The 20,189-nt window shown below is 43.0% G+C and overlaps 1 protein-coding gene across 1 annotated transcript in view; it reads right to left on the bottom strand.

The window, feature by feature from the left end:
- Window positions 1–263: 263 nt before the first annotated feature.
- Window positions 264–20,189, bottom strand: part of SIX4 (SIX homeobox 4) — a 43,032-nt gene continuing 23,106 nt past the window's right edge. Inside the window, exon 3 of the mRNA XM_020813195.3 lies at window positions 264–15,331. Within this exon, the coding sequence (XP_020668854.3) occupies window positions 14,532–15,331 (800 nt within the window). The 3' untranslated portion in view covers window positions 264–14,531. The remainder of the gene's footprint in view (window positions 15,332–20,189) is intronic.

Here is a 20,189-nt window from a genome sequence, read left to right as displayed (position 1 = left end):
TTATAGCAACCCTAATAGGGTTTTCAAGGTACTTCAAATATTTAAGGAATTATTTTTACGAGTTTCACTGAGAGGGGATTCAAACCATGGTCTCCAGAGTGCTAGCAAATCCCTCTACCCACTGCACCACACTGAGAATCCTACACACTGTAGCATCGCTCATATGCACTATATACAGTATATCCAAATTGTTCACAGTTATTCCCAAATGAATGACTTTTCTTCTTACTTTCTCATAATAAGCAATTGGGCAAAACACCGGCTACGTATAAATATAAAGTTTATTCAGTATATAGTGTTTAGAAAAATAAGTTCACATTTCAGAGTACGAACAAACAAAAACCCTCTTAATTTTCCAGGCACAAACCTCAATTACATACAACATACATACATATTTTCCAATTTCTTTGGTTGGGGAGTTACGCCCAGCAATCTCTCTTGTGACACACACGGCGGCGTCATTCCTAAACAGTGCAGCAAACAACGCTCCTTGCCTCTTAAGACACCTACATTCCATGTAGAGTAGATGCCCTCCTTCGTCTTAAGGCACAATCAAAACCCTACTCATTTACAGAAAGAAGCTTTTGTTGTGGGCCGATGACTTGGGTGGAAGGAAATGATTTTCCAAGCATCAATGCCAAGGACTAAGACATTTGCATGCTTTTTTTTTTCCTTTTTAAGATTGAAAAATGTAAAGTTACATTTTTTCTTCAATTTTTTTTTTTGCATGATGGGTCCTTAAGGATACCCGGTAAAAAGAGACATGGATGCATGAGAATCTTTGTTGCATTTGATCACGGGAAGGACTTAACAAGCTTCCACATGTCAACTGCCTTACCTTCCCAAGAACCCCACCCAGAGAGATCCTAGCCTTAATCGAACACGGGCTACCAGGAGATACAATAATGCTGTAAACTGCGCAGATCGGTGTTTTTGAACTACAGATTCCAGAATTTCCCAAACAGCATGACCCCTTGCTAAAAAAAAGAGTTCAAAATTATTTTTGGATGGCATTTCTCTTGTGTTTTGTTGCTAAGCCAAAAGCACAACGTAGAAAATAAATTATAAAATCTGTACACAAACAGCAACATTATGAAGCCTTTTCCAACAGCCACAATATATTTAGGTAATGAGAAAACAGTAAAACCAAAAGGATCATGTTCTACTCATACTAAAAAGATAGTCATGCCATTAATCACACACTATGCATATGGTGAGTTAAGTTCGGAGGATTTAAAGCTTCCTTAAAATGAATGGGGCTTTATAAGGGTTTATAGGGAAAATCTAAGTCTTTGTAGTTTATGTGCATAGATTTGTAATATTCTCCATGAATCCTTCAGAAACAAGAGCTTCTTATCTTACTCAGTTTTCTTCCAATCCTTCTCCAGACACAGAAGCAATTTTGTGGTTACAAAGCAAAAGCTCAGATGGGCTGCCGCCAGCAAACTTCTGTGTAAGCAGGCAGAGTCCCATTTAGCTCATTTCAGAGACCTGTGTTGTACAGACTCTCATACAGTACATACAAAGGTCGTGGCTTGAATATAAATTAAGGTAGCATAGTCAAATCTACTACCATCAGCTCAAACCACATGGTTTTCAACTGATACATTTTGTAAGCTCAGAAATCTAGGTCTTGAACTCCATTGTCCGTAACACAAGAAATGTTCATTTCAAATCAAGTTGCATTCAAACCACCTTCAATTTTACAGCAGCCTCTCTTACCACATCCCCTAGATGTGTTGGGCTACAATTCCCAGCTTGCATTTCAGAATGTTTTGGAGTACTGTATACACCTAAGGCAAGCTATAATCCAAACATTTGCAGTATAATTTTTCATGATTTTCAGCTCCTCCCTGTTTCTAACAGCCCATGGCTTGGGGTTACAGTACAATCTTTAATTGCTTCGACATTCCTTTTTGGGAAAATAACAGTTTGTTCTAAACCAAATTATTGCAGAAATCCAGACAGAAATATGAACAGTGGGAAAAGTTGACTTAGCTTGGAATTCTACAGAAAACTGATACGCTGACAAGCTATAAGCTTGGCCAAAGTGCAGTGTATTTGAACTGGATGGATAGTTCAGTGAGTTGAGCTCCTAAGGTGGGGAGTTCGATTCCCACTGGGCCTCCTGGGAGAAAAGCCAGCCTGTGAAGCCTTGGGCAAGCTGCACAGTCCTAGAGCAAATTCCAGAAGTAAATGGTAAGCCACTTTGGAATATTCTATATCTAGAATAGGGTCACCATAAATTGAAACCGATGGCACACATTTATTATTATTCAGTGTCCTTGAGAGTACATCCTATATTGCTTAAAGATTTAACCATGCATATGGATTTTCCAACTGAAAAGCACTTTTCCCACGTTACTAATGAAACAAGGCAAATCTTTAAAATACTCTGGTATTTTAAACACAAAGCAAACTGATGCATTAATGTGGCATTATTCCTATGTAATTACAGAAACCAAGAGATCACATTTAATTACGACACAAGGAAAAGAGAAAAAATTATTTTTCTAATTTTAGATCATAATGCTGTAAACATTCTGAACCAACTGTCTGCAGTGGATTTATTTATTCCAGTTAGAGATTATCAGTGGAACCGGGTGAGACCCATCTCCGTCTCTAGATATTATACTGGGAATCTTGATGGTTTTAGCTATCTCGCAACTATTCCAGTTGCATGTTTAGCCTCCTAAAGGACTGGCGTTGTTGGGGAAGTGCAAGAAATCGGCCTCAGCAGACTTATTATTTAGGTTTCCCACAATCTACATCACCTAGACTGGATGTGAATTAGACGCAATATGCTTTCCATAATCTGCACATAACTGGATGGCTGAGATGGTGCTCGACAAAATACGCATATTTGACAGTACACATTTCAAATATGTGCAAAAACAAGCCTGAATGCATGTAAGCAAAGCACAGGCTGTGGGGGAGAGGGGAAGTATGCATTTGCAAAATAAATTTTAAAAAACACGCTAAGGAAGGCAACACATTTCCACCTATGAATAAATCACAGACAAGAGAGAATGTGGACCAGATGTAGAGGTAGAAAAGGAAGAGAATCTGGAAACAACATGATTGTCTAGTCATTGTTCTTTTGCATTTACGAACACATCCCAGCTGTCAGCAATGCAGCTGCAAAGTTTTCTTTCACTTTCAAGCTCATCATACTCTGTTCCTGATTCCCCACCCTGCAAACAGGGGCCAGATCCATTGTAAAATTACTGCTTTAGTCCTTTAAGGAACTCTTTTCCAGGGACTCTGGATGGCTCCTGAAATGCAACTCAGGACTGGCCCTACCTATACATGTCCCTCAGAACTGCATGATCCAACTTTTCCTGGAACTCATCGTTTCCTGTCTGAAAACACAAGCAAGGGAGTTGCTTGCCATGCAAAACTTGCAACAGAACATGCAATTAATACAGATCCTACAGATCTCTCCCATCCCATACGGGAACCTGCCCAAAGCAAAGCCTAACGTAGGAAAGACCAATGCAAGTTTTCCTTCCACCAAATATATGCCTCTGGCACACTTCTGCTGGTAAACGAAGGAGAAAGCCATTGACCGTTAGCTCTGTTCAAATGACAGCAATTCTCGTTATTCTGCTTATTGGTTTTTAAGTATTGTGGGAAACGCCATACACAAATAACTTGACGATGGCTCCCATTAAGTGGGCATGTGCTTAAGAATCATTGGATAATACAGATACAGTATCATTAGCTTTCTAGAAGACAAAGCTATTGTCTCTATTGAACACATCTTGTCTTCAACTCTTGTGGAAAAGACAGGTAATTCTCTGCAATCATTAATGATGCCACATCAATGCATTCCATCGGATTTGTTGACAGTAGGTGCACATATTTCACTGGCTATGGGAAAGATTGGAGCACATACTGTATATGTGGACAAAATGCATGCATGGACTGTTGAGATTATTCAGATGCATATATTATACTGTTTAAAGGGTGGTTGTAAAAACATGGTCATTTAACCATTTCATGTGCTTGCTGCAAGGGACAGGGGTAATTTCTCCCCCTGAAAAATCTATAGGGCTGCAAAACATTGTAAAATGGTCTATGAGAAACTAAGCAACAGTCAGTTGAAATATACATGGCCAAAAAAACAAAAAAAATAACCCAATTTCATCAGAAGATCCATTTTCTTCAGCACATCAAACATTATGTTTCCTTAATGCCATTGATTTTTGCCAAGATAGCCTCTGCATATACATAAAAATACTGGCCTCGTGGTAGTTCTTCCCTTTGAGAAACGATGGGTCTATCATCACTGTGGCAGCCATGCTTCTCTTTGATTTGAAAGAATAAACCCCCAATAATTGGCACATTTGAAACAGAAATGAGAGAATACAATACAAGTGAGGGAACCCGGAAGCAAAGTCATACTTGCCGGGCAGGCTACGAAGAAGACAAGTTAAGTGATCGGCCCAAGCTGGCTACCAAAATAGCTCAGAAACGAGGTTGCTCACGGAAGAATGCTAAGACGATGCTCTGTTTGTCTTGAAGGAGGAAAGATTTGGACTGAAGGCCAGAGGTTTAGAGAGAACCACATCAGAAATGCATAGGAGGTGCCAAACTCTGCCAACGTGTCTGCAGATATTTAAGTGACAGAAGACAAGGGTTCCTAAAATGGGAAGCCCCAAAATCCAAATCAGCCAGAGATTGCTTGTCCATAGTCAAGATCTTCCCTTTTCAGATACAGAGGAATCCCTATGTAGGGAGAGAATTTTTAAAAAATTTTTATTGCATGTCCTCAGACTGGATCCAAATCATCCACAGATTGAGTCTCGACAGCTTCTTGTGAGTATAAATAATAGCTATATCCCTTGACAAACTCTACACTCTGTCTCAGAAACAATTCTTTGTTTTTGTGACAATCAAGTCTACCCTGCATACAGCTTAGCACCTTGGCTTGGACTTACTAATTAGCTACTTGATTGTCCCACTTCTGTGATAACGAACCATTGCCACTTTGTCTATCCTCTGTACTACCAACTGGAGGTGACTCTCACCAGCATGTGGATAGACACACAGGACACATATTTGTGTCTGAAGAAGTGGATTCTGATCCACCAAAGCTCACACTGAACAAAATCAGTTAGTCTTTAAAGTGCCATGATTTTGCCCTTTTCTCTCTATCTTCCCCTTCCCCTTTTATTTTTGCTAACGTGTAACTGCCATTTTCTGCCTCCCACAAACTCAAGATATGCTGGACTACAACTCTCATTGCCTGGCAGGGCTGGCAGGGGATGATGGGAATTCTAGTCTGATCTATCTAGAAGGCTGCTCTCTTTGCTCCACCTAACTTAGGAGGAAAAATTACGGAACTGTAGCTAGATGTTTTTCTGATGCAACATGCCTCCAAAGAATGCCATGAGAGCAATCTTGTGACTTCTACCATACCCGATGCAGCTCACTAGAAGAGAAACACAAGAGGATTTGAAAGAAAAGCAAATGTAAGCATCACAAGTAGAAATGTCTTTTGATGGGTCTTTTTTTGTTTTGTTGAAATAGACAATGATTTGTGGTCAACGGCAGGGTTATTAAAGATTAAATTTGTGTGTACTGCCGCTGCTGTTGAATGCAGACTACCATGCCACAGAATCTAAACTACCAACAGAAATATTAAATACATGTTCAGATTGCCATTTTGAGCCTACGCCAGCAAGCGCTGCTATGCAATCGCTCTTTCTCAAGAGATTTCGGGGAATCACCATTCTCTGGTCCAGATTCTTAGATCCAAAGACATATTGGGCTGAACCAGAGACTGAGATTACATATACTGGAGTAACATGGTTTCCCCAGATCTTGTGCTTTTTAGGATAGGTCCAACAACGTCCCAGCCAGCATGGCCCTGAGCTGTACAACCCGGAACATTTTTGGGACCCCAAAAAGTTAACTTCGGCTCTTTGGCCAATTTCAAGGCTCACGTTGGCTTTAGCCTCAATCAGCGTCAGGTCTTTGTTACTGCAAAATCCAAAGACCTTTCTCAATCTAACCTTCTGTGCTCAACCATCGCAAGTAATCTCACGAGAAGTTGGGTAGGTGGGAAATGGAGATATTGCAATACACCTATTTCACCCCCCCAAGCACATCTTATTTCTGAAGGATTTATTCATTGCTACCTTTGCACCAGCGAATGCTCACATTCGCTGGATTATGGAGAAAGCCAACGACTAAACAACAACAACCTTTGCCTTCTTTACGGTCCAACTCTCACTTCTATACATCGCTACTGGAAGAACCACAGCTTTGACTATGAGGACCTTTGTCGGCAAGGTGATGTCTCTGCTTTTTAAGATGCCCTCTAGGTTTGTCATCACTTTACTCCCAAGAAGCAGGCGTCTTTTAATTTCGTGGCTGCTGTCACCATCTGCAGTGGTCATGGAGCCCAGGAAAGTAAAATCCGTCACTGCCTCCGTATCTTCCCCTTTATTTGCCAGGAGGTGATGGTGATGCGAAGCAACCAAGATAAATTTGACACAACTACAGGAGGCAGTGGAAGATAGGAGGGCCTGGCGTGCTCTGGTCCATGGGGTCACGAAGAGTTGGACACGACTAAACAACAACACGATGGGGTCAGCAGCCATGATCTAAGTTTTTTTTTAATGTTGAGTTTCAGACCATTTTTTGCGCTCTCCTCTTTCACCCTCATTACGAGGTTCTTTAATTCCTCCTCACTTTCTGCCATCAGAGTGACATCATCTGCATATCGGAGGTTGTTGATATTTCTTCTGGCAATCTTGATTCTGGCTTGGGATTCCTCCAGTCCAGCCTTCCGCATGATGTATTCTGCATATAAGTTAAATAAGCAGGGGGACAATATACAGCCTTGTCATACTCCTTTCCCAATTTTGGACCAATCAGTTGTTCCATACCCAGTTCAAACTGTTGCTTCCTGTCCCACATATAGATTTCTGAGGAGATAGATAAGGTGGTGAGGCCCTCCCATTTCTTTAAGGACTTGCCATAGTTTGCTGTGGTCCACACAGTCAAAGGCTTTTGCATAGTCAATGAAGCAGAAGTAGATGTTTTTCTGGAACTCTCTGGCTTTCTCCATAATCCAGCACATGTTAGCAATTTGGTCTCTAGTTCCTCTGCCCCTTCAAAATCCAGCTTGTGCTTCTGGGAGTTCTCAGTCCACATACTGCTGAAGCCTGCCTTGGGAGGATTTTGAGTATAACCTTGCTCAAATAGTATACTTTCCTTATTTATCAGAGCAGCTTCATGAGCTTTAGTAGGACTACTCATGTAAGTAAGGCAAGCAAGAACAAGGTGCAGCGGTTGTTTGCTTCAAAGTCTGGAACTGATGTATTTACTATGCTTGCTTTAGCAAGGATATAAGGCCACTTACAAAAAAGGCACCTGGGATTAAAAATAAATACATACATCTTGTAAAGTTATTTACAAGCACAACAAATCCATATGGGTCAGTACCGAATGTTCCCAATTGTAATTTTTCACGTTCTAGCATCAGCCCAATAGGATTTTAAAATAGATATTTAAAATATCAGCTGACAAAGAAGAAGCTCTACCTGCAGGGTGGAGAGGGGAAGGTTTCAAAATGGTCAGAAATAGTTTTCAGGTTCAAAAATAAAGAGGTTACTTATCTGTAACCATAGTTCTTTGAGTGGTCCTCTGTGAATGCACACAAATGGGTTAGACTGCACCTGCGGAGGACTCCACAGAATCTTCTACAGCTTAAAAACGTGATTATTAGGATGTTTCCCCGTGGTGCGCATGCTCCGCCCGCCCGTAATACTAATACCTCAGTTCCGAAATGCCCGCCGCTGTCAAGGTTCTAATAACAACGAAGCTCAAGAACCAAAGTGACGGACAACGGGGAGGATGGGCGGGATGTGTGGATTCACAGAGGACCACCTGAAGAACTATGGTTACAGGTAGGTAACCTCTCTTTCTTCTTCGTGGCCTCTGTGAATGCACATAAATGGATGATGAACAAGCTCACTTACCGGAAGGAACGGCGTCACACCAACACTGAAGTCAGAACACCCCTTCCAAAACTTGCTTCCTTTTTTGGCCCTGATGCCCAAACGATAGTGCGTCACAAAGGTCGATGGTGTAGACCATGTGGCCGCTCGACAAATGTCAAGGACCTCAATGCCACGTGACCAAGCAGTCAAAGTAGCCATAGATCCCGTGGAGTGCGCCTTCAACACCTCTGGTGGCACCTTGCCAGCCAGTTCATAGGCCAAGGTGATACAGTGGGGTCTCGACTTATGAACGGCCCCCTACTTGCGAACAATTCAACTTATGAACCCACCTGATAGGGAAAAAACAACTTGACATACAAACTTCCCTCGAGTTACGAACAGGAAAAAAGTGCCCCCTCCCTCCCCTTAGAGGCTTCTGGAGAGGAAAAAAGGGTCAGAAACTTAAAAATAAATAAAAGAAAGTCACTTACCAGGCCTTGGTAGCCCCCTAACTGCAGGAAAAAGAGCAGCAAACAGATAAAAGCCGACACCCAGAAGGGAGCCTGGCAGCCATTTTGTGCTTTTCTCTGCTCCTGCCCCCTCCTTTCCCCACCTAACAGCTGATCGGCTGGCTCTGAAGAGGCTTCTGGAGGCTTGCTCAGCACCTAAAAAGGCTGAGGTGTGAGTTCCAGACTCTGCCTGTGTGTCTTAGTGCTGAAAAAATCAGCACAACATGCTTTAAAACATGCTTTAAAATTGGCTTCATTGAAAAAAAAGATTACAAAAGTGCTTTGCAAACTGTTCCCTGCCTCCCCCCTCCTTTCCTGAACTTTTCTTGACCTAAGAAAAAAAGAAAAATAGAAGGCAGAATAGCAGCTTCCCATTAGTTTCTATGGACGGAAAAGAGCAGATACGGATTAAATGGTTTTCAATGCATTCCTATGGGAAATGCAGATTCGACCTACGAACTTTTCGACCTACGAACTGCCTTCCAATACGGATTAAGTTCGTAAGTCGAGACCCCACTTGTAGAAACAATCCACCTGGAAACCGTCTGTGGAGAGGCCGGAACACCTTTCTGCGGGCCATGGAAGCAGACAAATAGTTTAGGAGAAGTACGGAAGTCCTTAGTTCTAGAACTGTAAAAAGCCAAGGCACGACGGACATCTAAAGAATGGAGCATGCGCTCAACATCAGAAGAAGGATTAGGAAACAACGTTCAGAGAATTAGTGGTTGATTAGTGTGGAAACTTGAAATCACTTAGAGAGAAAAGACACATCAGGATATAAGACAACCATGTCTGGGTGAAATTGTATACAGTGGTGCCTCACTTGACAATTACCTCATTAGACGAGGAAATCACTTGACGATGAAGTTTTTGCGATCACTAAAATCGCTTAACGACAATCGTTTCCCTGCTTCGGAACCGATTTTTCACTTAACAATGATCTTTACAGCTGATCATTGAGTCTTCAAAATGGCTGCCCACTGTTTAAAATGGCTCCCTGCTGTGTTTTAGGACGGATTCCTCGCTTTACAGGCACCGAAAATGGATGCCCTAAGGAGGATCTTCGCTGGACGCTGAGGTATTTCGCCCATTGGAATGCACTGAACCGGTTTTCAATGCATTTCAATGGGCTTTTTTCATTTCACTTGACGAGGATTTCACTTAACAGCGGTTTGAACGTAATGAATTATCCTCGTCAAGCAAGGCACCACTGTAAAAGGGGCATCAGTCTGAAGGGCAGTCAACTCACTTGCTCTCTGTGCAGACGTAATAGCCACAAGAAAGAACGTTTTAATTGAGAGATGTTTAAGATGATCAAAAGCTAAGGGCTCAAAAGGTAGGTGAGCAAAGGCCATAAAACGACCTGGAGAGATCACTGAGGGAGTGGAGGCTGGACAGGCGGGCAAATGTTACGCAAGCCCCTCAGGAACTTCTTTAAGGTCGGGTGTGAAAATAAGCGGGAAGCTTCTAACCTACAAGCTGATAATGTTGAGTGGGCCAGACCTTGATCAAACAGCTTAACGGACGAAAATCAGAAGCATATCCAACGAAACTGGAACAGCCAGAAGACCTCTGCAAGCAGTAAATTTGGTGAAAACAGACCATTTATAAGAGTGTAGCAATTTTGTAGAAGGTTTTCTAGCTCTGTCCAGCACTTCTTTTACACTGGGAGAATCCTCCATACCGTCAGGTGCAGCGACTTCAGGTGGGGTTGACAGATCTTGCCTCCGTCCTGAGTCATGGCCTTAGATGCTGCATCAGCCATGTGATGGGATGTTAAATGCTGCTGTTTAGCCAGTGTCATTGCCTCTAGGTGAGCATTGAGAGCATTGGAGAGCGGCTTGGAGAACTGGTAAATCTTTGTTCCACAATTGCCTCTGATATGCTGCCATAGCTGCCTGGTAATTTGAAACCCTCATGACAAAAGAGGCAAGGGAATAGAGACGACAACCCCAAGACATCCAGCTTCCGACCTTCCCTGTTGGTGGGGGTGACCTTAGAACGATTCCCAGCTCTTGACTGATTAGATTGCACTATAACGGAATTTGGTGCTTAGTAAGGAAAGTAGTGCTCATTGGAAGGACAGATCCTGAAGCTGAGGCTCCAGTACTTTGGCCATCTCATGAGAAGAGAAGACTCCTTGGAAAAGACTTTGATGTTGGGAAAGTGTGAAGGCAAGAGGAGAAGGGGACGACCGAGGATGAGATGGTTGGACAGTGTCATCGAAGCAACCAACATGAATTTGACACAACTCCGGGAGGCGGTGGAAGATAGGAGGGCCTGGCGTGCTCTGGTCCATGGGGTCACGAAGAGTCGGACACGACTAAACGACTGAACAAACAAACAAGGAAAGTAGTATCGCTGCCATGTGTTCTGTAATGATTTTCAATACATCTAGAGATTTGAAGAGATGTAGGCAGTTGGTTCCATGATTCTTTTATGAGGTCTAGCATAGCTGGAATGAAAGCCAAGCTTAACGGGGGGATTTATCTTGGTTTATATAATCAAAAACAAGGTCTTGTGAGGGAGGAGGGGGTTGCTTGATATCCGGCTCCAAAGATTTCACCATGTGAATAATTAGTTGTGAATATGATGTAAAGTCTTTAGATGGTGATGGGGGATGAAGGTCAGCAACGTCTGAATCTGGTGTTGGCAAATTTGAAGGAGACTCTTTGGAAGCTTCCGAAGGTGGATCTTGATCAGAGACCGATGATACCGAAGAACCCCTAGTAAAGAAAAGAGGTGGAGAAGGCGAGCGAGGACGACCTCTTGACATGGAAATTGAAGCTCGGGGAATCGGTAGGGATGTGTCTGTTTCAGGTGCACCCTGACGAGCTGATTGAGTGCAAGAGGCTCGCAGGTGCAATATCAAAGATGATGGTACCAATAGGGCACGAGAGCTCTTCAAAGGATGAGATGTCTGATGAGCAGCATCCTGCCGAGACAAACAGTGTTTAGCAGCAGGCTTCAATGGTGGAGGGTCAAGTTGCCAATAGGCTTGATGCCGACGTGGAGGACGTGAAGGCAATGGCAAGGATCCAGAAGGAGGGGCATATACATAACACACTCTCTTGGCCCTGATGTAATCACCAGTGTCATAGAAAGGATCAAGGTCGTCCTCACAGTATCAACCTCAACCACCATGTTGATCAACCTCTACAAAAAGTGGCTCCTCATACTCAGAAAACGTATGACACTGAGATGGGGGAGGAAGCTCTCAGGATGGAGAAACATGTTGATGTTTTGTCAGTCATTTACATGGAGGAGATTGCCATGGGGACACCTCTGAGTTCAATACTAGTGGTGCCTTGCTTTACGATTGCCCTGCATAACGACAAAACCGCATTGCGATGATCTTTTTGCAATTGCAATTGCGATCACAAAACAATGGTCTGAATGGGTTTTTTTCGCTTTGCGATGATCGGTTCTCTGCTTCGGGAACCGATTCTTCGCAAAACGATTTTCCTCCAGCTGATCGGCGGTTTCAAAATGGCCACCAGGTAAATAAAATGGCTCTGTTTTCCGGGACGGATTCCTCGCTGCACAGGCACTGAAAATGGCTGCCCTATGGAGGATCTTCACTGGACAGTGAGTTTCCAGCCCACTGGAACGCATTGAAGGGGTTTCAATGCATTTCAATGGGCTTTTTATTTTCGCATTACAACATTTTTGTTCTACAGCGATTTCGCTGGAACGAATTAACGTCGTAATGTGAGGCACCACTGTAGTTGTATCACTGTTGCCCGCCTGATTGACATAGGGCTAGAATGGGCGAGGCCGGGCTAGAGATGACATCAACCTCAGAACGGCCATGACTGGGAGACAGGCTCGGTATTGATACCGAAGCTTGAGCCTGTGGTGGTGGTGCCAAGTCGATCCCTTCAGAAAGGGAGTCCGGATCTGGCAACTCCCGAGACAACTCCTCAAGTATCGGAGATGGAAGGGAGACTCGTACTGGAGGAAGTTCTCGAGGTTGAGTAGGTTTAAAAGATTGTTTAGCCTTTTCTTTGACAACATCTTTCTTTTTCTTAGGATCTTTCTCGGATGGTGATTTCAACATCAAGGTCGACGCCAATGCCGAAGACTTTTTCAGTTTAGATGCCTTCGAAGGAGACCTCGGAGAAGGAGTAGCAGGAGCCGATGAAGCAGCGGGCTCAGGACGAGGAATGGGAGGAGCAGGAGTCAAGGTGTGAGCAATTTTTCCCACAGATACGAACAAAGCCTCTGTAAATGGGGCTCAAGGACAGGTTTGGTCAACTTTTTACACTCCGAACAGGAGTGAGTCTGGTGCCTCTCCCACAAACAAAATAAGCAGCGGTCGTGGCTGTCCATGAAAGGGATCTTGTTGCCACACGATGTACAATACTTAAAGGGACCTGATGAGGCCATAAAAATAGGAGGGAACAGGAGACAAAGAAAGGGGGGGAAACAGGGGGAAAGGAAGACTCACGGGAAAACTTCAACGATTGTCCAAGATCAAAACCCGAAAAGATCAGAAGCCAAATTTTCACAATAAAGTCCGTAATCCAAAATCACAAACGGTAAGCAATCCAATGGTCAGAATAGCCCAGAAACAACAAACAGTAGCCAATCCAAAATCCGATAACCATATACCTTAGTTAGTCCATAAGTCAACATTCTCCAGAGATTAGAAACAATATTCAATAAACCAGACCAGAATCAAAAACCAGAATAATAGAAAAATGCTTTTAATTGAAATAATATCAACTGTGGGTCCTGATGGCAATTTTTAGAGTATCTATTTTAATTGTATTTTAATTGTTTTTATCTTTTTATTGTATTTTAATTGTATTTAATTGTTTTAAGCTACCCAGAGACCTTTGGGTAGAGTGGGCGGCATATAAGTTAAATAAAATAAAATAAAATAAAAAACAGCTCTAGACATGAAAGAGTCTGATCGCAGCAGCGGCAAAAAGGAACTGAGGTGTTTACGGGCAGGCTGAGCATGCGCACCATGGAGAAACGTCCTAACAATCACGTTTTTAAGCTCTAGAAGATTCCGAGGGGTCCTGCGCAGGCGCAGTCTAACCCATTTGTGTGCGTTCACAGAGGCCACGAAGAAGAAACAAAATATAAATTAAGCACCCAGGCCGACGAAAACGTACAAACTAGCAGACAAAAAAGCCAGGCTGTTCAACACTTCAAAAAATGATCAAGGGACACCATGAGCTATGAACAGAATTCGTCTCAACAATAAAAAAATAGGGGCTTCCTTTAGAGCCATTAAAACAGTATTTATACGCATGGTAGAGCAACGTGACCCTGGGCGGCATAACTTCAAAAGGGGCTCCCCCCCAACCCTGAAGCAGCATGGCTTCGAAAACTTTCCTAAGAGAGTAAGAAGAAAAAGTTGTGCCTTTCAAGACCAGCAAAGGCTGTTCATCTTGTTAGGATTCTTCAGGACACACAGACACACACACACAGATAGACACACAGGGGAAAAACAAACATGATTTGCAAATGTGCTTGCTTTTTAAGCCACAACCAAAAAGGTAGTACCTTGTGAGGTATTAGCCAGCATATCACTTAGCATTAATGAAAACTGAAAACTTTCCAATGTCCGACGTGCACCAATAATCTTGCATCCACATCGAAGAACCACAAGCTCTGTTCCTTCCTCTCCCCGTTTTCTTGCGAAGGAGAATTCTAATTCCTAGCTAATATTTTAGAGGATATACTTTCTGAAAATACACTGAAGTGTCGCATGTCTAATGAAACTATGTGGGTATTAGTAAGCCACACCATCCCTTATCTGACTGTATTTCTCTCCCCCCTCCCCCCCTGCCAAACGACAGGCCCTTAAAAGCAGATTCAACGAAGGTCAGTTTTCATGCAAACAATTCATGGCAACCTCCTCTTTCGAACAGAGACCTCATTTAAAGGGGACTCTTCAAATGTGGTTTTTGGTTTGTCGTGTATGCATATTTTGACTAGACAAGGGAAGAAAAATAAAACTTCACTCTGTGCTTCCAGGGTTTTTGGGGGAGAAGGTTTCCCAACGGAAGTGGGAATCCAATTATGTTGTCGTTGTTAAGTAGTAGCGTTACTACAAGTTCTGCATCTCCTCATCCATCTGTACTGTCTGCAGTTTGGCCAGCTCTTTTTTGTCTGCACCCATCTCTTCACAAAGTGCATCGACCATATTACTCATGACGTATTTGGCTTTCGAATCTAGCATGAGCAAACGGCTGGCTGATTTGCTTTCCGAATCCGACAAGAAGTTCTCTTTTAAGCTGGGGACCGATTGTAAGATTAAACGCTGCTCTCGCGCGAAATGGGGGTGGACCTGCAGTGACGGGTGGGGTTCGGCATGACTGCCCGTTGGAAGACCGGTCCCTCCGAGGGCGGGCTGGGTCGTCGAAATGGACATCACCTCGTGGCTGGCGAGGAGGGCGCAGTTTTGAAGCGTGGCATAGTTTGCATTGCTGACAGAAACGACGGTCGCCCCGCTGGTGCTGGCAGCCGAAACCGGCACGCTCTCAGACACGGCCGAGCTGAGTTCTTCTGTGCTTAAAAGAGCGGGGGACCCCAGGGGATAGTTGTGCGACAGAGTCACGTTGACTAAAGAGGAAGTGCCTGGCTGAAGGCCACCAGCTGAGAGGTTGTCTGAAGGCAAGCCTGCGGGAAGTTGCGTGTTCTGTCCAAACGACATCACTGGTGAGAAGACCAGGCTGGTTTCCAGTCCTTCTTGTTTCACTGGTCCGATCACCTGACTCGAATTTGGGACTGCGTACACCACCGCGTTGGGAGCGAGCGAGCTGAAAAACACTTTCCCTTGTTGTGTCGTTGTGGAGTCGCTTGTAAATGTGCCGCTCATAGATGTGCTTTGATTTCCAGAAACATTGCCTGTGGTGAGAAAGGAAGGAACAAAGAACGAACAATGAGTCTTAAAATCGTACAACAATGCAGAATAAAACGGAGTACTCAGATAACAAAGGCAACTGTACAACAAAGACAGAAGGGCAGGAATGGTGGAAACTACGAATTTATTGGCTTGAGTACTACTATTGAAGAAGCACCGTGAGAAATAAAGACTAGGAAAGCATAAAATCCACAAACAGCAAAGAGTTAAAATATTTTGATCCTATCATAAGAAATAAAAAGTACAGATTCATACAGCTGATCATTCAAGGTAAAATAAATAGGGAAAGAAGAACAAAAACAAGAACCAATTGGCCGAAGAACCCAGGAGGCTAGTTTAGATAGCTTGTGAAGCAAGACTGCCCCAAAGAAAGTATTTATAGAATACAAGGGTACCTCGCTAGACAATGATAATCCATTGCACTGAAATCGCTATTTAGCGAAATCATCGTCTAGCGAAAAGCATTTCCCAACTGGAATGCATTGAAACCTGTTTAATGCATTCCAATGGGGAAGAATTGTCGTTTTTTAGCGAAGATCGGCCATAGGAAAGCCGCTTTGTGAACCGCCAATCAGCTGTTTAAAATACACAGACCCAAAAGCTCTCTAGTTATAGATGTTGCAGTAGTGACGTTTTGTTTTACAGTGACTGGCTGAACTGCTCCAGTGGCATAGAGGGGTACGGCAGGCAGTCATCTCTTGGGTGGCCATTTCTTGAGCTGCTGAAACAACGCCGCACGCTCTCCCTGGCTTCCACTGGCCAAGCTGTTCAAGGTATTAATGAAAGGGGGAGGAAAAGTCCTTGAGAGATAAAGGCAAAATGTAGTAGGCTGGGTGAACAAGTTCTGGCTAATATTTCCAGAATTTCGGTAGTGTGCTAGAACCATCCCATATCTTCTCATCTTAAAACAAGGCAAGGACAGAGGGTGCTCCTTGGTTTTTAAGCAAAATTATGCTTCTGGGAGACTTTCTAGAAGTGTGGATTGGCTTAAAAACCAAGCTTGCTCTCCCCGCACAATAGAATAAATAATCCTGTGCTGCCAAGTCAGTTCTGACTTACAGTGTCTCTTTTTCAGAGTTTTCCAGGTAGAGAATCCTCAGAAGTGGTTGACCCTTCCCTTCTTCTGGGGGGCGCCCTGGGATTTGTGCAGCTTTCCCAAGGCCACCCAGGCTGCATGTCTCCTTAGATGCACAGCAGGGAATCAAGCTCCCAACCTCTGGCACCACTGCCAGATACCTAAACCACAGAGTTATCCACATAGCTTGCCTTAAAGAGAAAGAATGTGAGAATGTGCCACCTCTTGCCCTACGTTTGATGCATGGCAGTACACCCAGTAGCTGCTGCACAAACAGGAGGGTGAGATTCCAGCATGCAGTACTGGAGATGCCCACCTATGGAGTAGACCAAGCAGAGTGGAGGCTAGGAGGAGAGAGAAGTAGTGGCTCAGACACATGAGAGGAAAATATAATATAGAAGGGGTTAACCCTGTTCCAATACAAGCATCTCCCTAATGACCAGGAGGAGGAAGAGGCCAGAAACGTCCAGTCTTAGTAACACAACTCCCATTAGGCCCAAACCTGTGGTTTGTTAGACCATCATATTGTTATTTTAAGTGCTCCATCCTGCTGTTTTAGTTAATTGCATTTTTTAAATTGTTTTTGAAGCTTTAGTCTATCAATTGCCTTCAGGATGCTTTGCTTCAAAATGCAATACAAAAAGTATTTTAAATAAATAAAAGTGTTTACATTGTTTTAGGAGCACGTGCCAGAGTCTGAAAGCAGCTTTTGTTTCCGGCTTGTTGTCATAAACTATAAATCAGAGCAAATCACAGTTTGCCGGTCTTGAGACAAAACAGCCCATAAGGGCAGTTCAAAAACAGAGGCGTCTGGATGTCTCCTTTGGTGCTTCCAGAGAGGAAGGGAGGGCAGAAGCCTAAGCTGTCGACCACCATACCACCCGGAATGTGGCAAATCTCATCTGATTTCAGAAATTAAGCAGGTACAAGTACATGGATGGGGACTCTCAGGTGATACTTACGGGAATGAAATTTTCAGATCTTCTGGATGATGAATACCATAATTCTCCATTCTGGCAGTTCTACCTACCTTGCTGACTCCTATAAACACCTGGATGTGATGCATCTGGAAGAAAGGTCTCTACTGGAAGGCTTTGAGTCTTAGCTTCGGCCCAAGCTTGATTTTCAGAAAGAAAGCACTCAGCAAGCATGGGGACAGGAGGCTAAGGTGGAGCATGGCCTAGCTAAACCTCAAAGATCTCAAAATTTAGATCCTTCTTCCATGTACAATCACAGGTTTTTGCAAGGTGCCTACAAGGTAAGTAGAACTCCCCAAATGGAGAACTATGGTGTCTGCAGTCCAGAAAATCCCATCCCTGGTGCTGTCTGGGGAAGGATCCGAAGCTCACAATTAGAAGTGGAACATGGGCTTTGTATGTGAATAGCCCCCATGCAGATGTTCCTACCTCTGCCAAGGTAGAGTCACTTTAAAGAGTTGTCTTGTATTTTGAAGGATATAAGTTTGTGTTTTAAAGTGCAAAATTTTTACTTCCTCGATAATCTGTTTAATACAATGGTTTGGCCTCCATTTATATGTTTTATAAATTTTAAAATTAATTCTCTTTAAGGTGGCTCAGACTTTTCAACTCTTGTGCATGTAACACTGAGTTAAAGTTCTTTGTGCCTTTTGTCCCTACCTGGACATTTAGTTAATGTTGCAACTGTGCCCTATTAACATATTATAGTCTAAAATTCTGAGATTGTGGTATTTTTTTGCTAAAAAACAAATTTGACAAAATCAAACCGAAATTAGATTTGGTCATATTTTGTGGAATTTCAAAGCAAGTATGCAGTGGAGGATGTGAGCAAATCCACCTTTGCATGTCTCGCGTATTACTGAATTTCAGTCTTCAGGTAGAGCAAGATTTTTTAAAAAAAATTGGGAGCTGTCGCTAGTCAGACCAGATGCTATTGAGTTAAATAGATCAAGGATCTGACTGATGCAACGCAGCTTTCTATCTTCCTAGGTTTCTGTGTGAGACAGGGAGCAAGAGTAGTAAACCTCTCGCTGGAGTGCCATCCCTTCCCCACACTGTCGACAAAGAGGTGCAGACTCTACCAGCTTCACCCGCTAAGAAAACAGAACATTGGGGGACAGATATTCAAGAATTAGAAAGATACGGGGTTTAATGGCCGAGGGAACTCACAGGCGAAGGAGGGGGGTTCCCCCGAGATCCTCTTACTGGGGAGAAGCTGAAGCCAGAGAGTGGAGGAGGAAGCTCAGGAAAGAGAAAGAGAGAGTAGAAAGAGGAGGAGAGAATAGAATGGAGGATGAGCGAAATGAGGAAGAGGGGATACAAGGAAGACCCTGAGAGACCCCCATACCAGGCGGACAGACCGGGTGGAGCGAAGACCGGGATGATGGATGACACCATACCCCTACTGGATGGAGAGACAGAACCAGCGATGAATCTGAACGCCTCAACAGACTGGCCGGGTCCATGGAATGCTGCTAAAGGAAACCTGTTCCTAGTTGAAGGAAACCCCTGACTGAGCCGTTGTCAGCAGGAGAAAAACAATGGGACAATTTTGCTGATACCGGCTATTTGTTAAATACTCCAATAAACCTCACCCCTGTTTCAAAGGTACAAAAATCTCCTGATTCATTTGAAAGAAGGAAGGAGCCAAAATCCGAACCCTCACATAACTGAATCTTTTTGATGTACGTTTATTTTTCACCATGCTTTCATTATCTCCAAACTAGGCCAGGGAGAACAAGAATGAGAAAAAAATAATAATCCCAAGAATGGGTAAAACAACAGAAGGCTGATATTCCCTTGTTGATGTAAAATAATCAGCTACATCTTTGGCTCCAAGCTTCCACATGCATACTTTTTGAATGTCAAGGATCTATATTTTCTGCTTTGACCTTTACAATAAAGTTTTTAAACTGCACAGTTACCTAGTCTATGTATCTGGGGACGTTGATGCTAGTTTTATGCAGTGCTTGGAAAAGTTACTTTAAGACTACAATTCTTAGAATCCCTTATCCAGAATGGCTATTTTTCCAAGCTCTTGTTTTGTGTCACTTTTAAAGGTATTTTGTTCCATTTAAGACACCCGAAATCACCACCCAAAACCTATGAACAACCAGACCACACTCCGTAACACAGTTTTGAGAACCTTTAATCTGAGACTTTGCTGTGTTTTTTCAATTATGAAAGACATTCAGTACCACAGAGAGAGAGAGAGAGAGAGAGAAACACACAACTTCATTTTGATAATGTGAATCACAACCACATTCGTCTTTGCAAACATACTGAGATGCAAAATTTATCTCAAAAAGAAGACAAAGAAGAATAAAAGAATATTAAATTGCGTGGGACCTCTCAGTTTGTGAAAATATAAAATGACAGGCTCTCCTCTGAGTGTAGAAAAATGAGGGAAACTAAAGTTACAAAACACTTGGCATCCTGTAATAAGTGGATTCATGCAATTCAAATTCAATTCATAGAGACATTTTTTTCATATCCTTAACCTAAATAGGTCTTTCTTTCTATTTGTACTTAGCCTTTTATAGATAAAACTTACTAAACATCATTACAGGAATGAGTCACTACAAAATAAATTAGCTTGGCTTTTAATTGAAACTGATTTTATGGAACATGCATTGCCAGTTTTAGAAAGGCTACAGGCTCTCAGTTCATTACTGAGGGGAAATACTGGTAATCTTGCAAAGTCCTAAAAGTCTTTGGAAAGGTGGACCTTAAAAAATTACTCAGTTCCTCCCTCACAAGCCTGCATTACTGTTGAGATACTGCAGAAGG

This window comes from Pogona vitticeps, chromosome 1, assembly GCF_051106095.1.
Source record: "Pogona vitticeps strain Pit_001003342236 chromosome 1, PviZW2.1, whole genome shotgun sequence".
NCBI classification, from domain to species: Eukaryota; Metazoa; Chordata; class Lepidosauria; order Squamata; family Agamidae; genus Pogona; species Pogona vitticeps.
The sequence above is the reverse complement of the archived record's forward strand: the minus strand, read 5'-3'. Positions and strand labels throughout refer to the sequence as shown.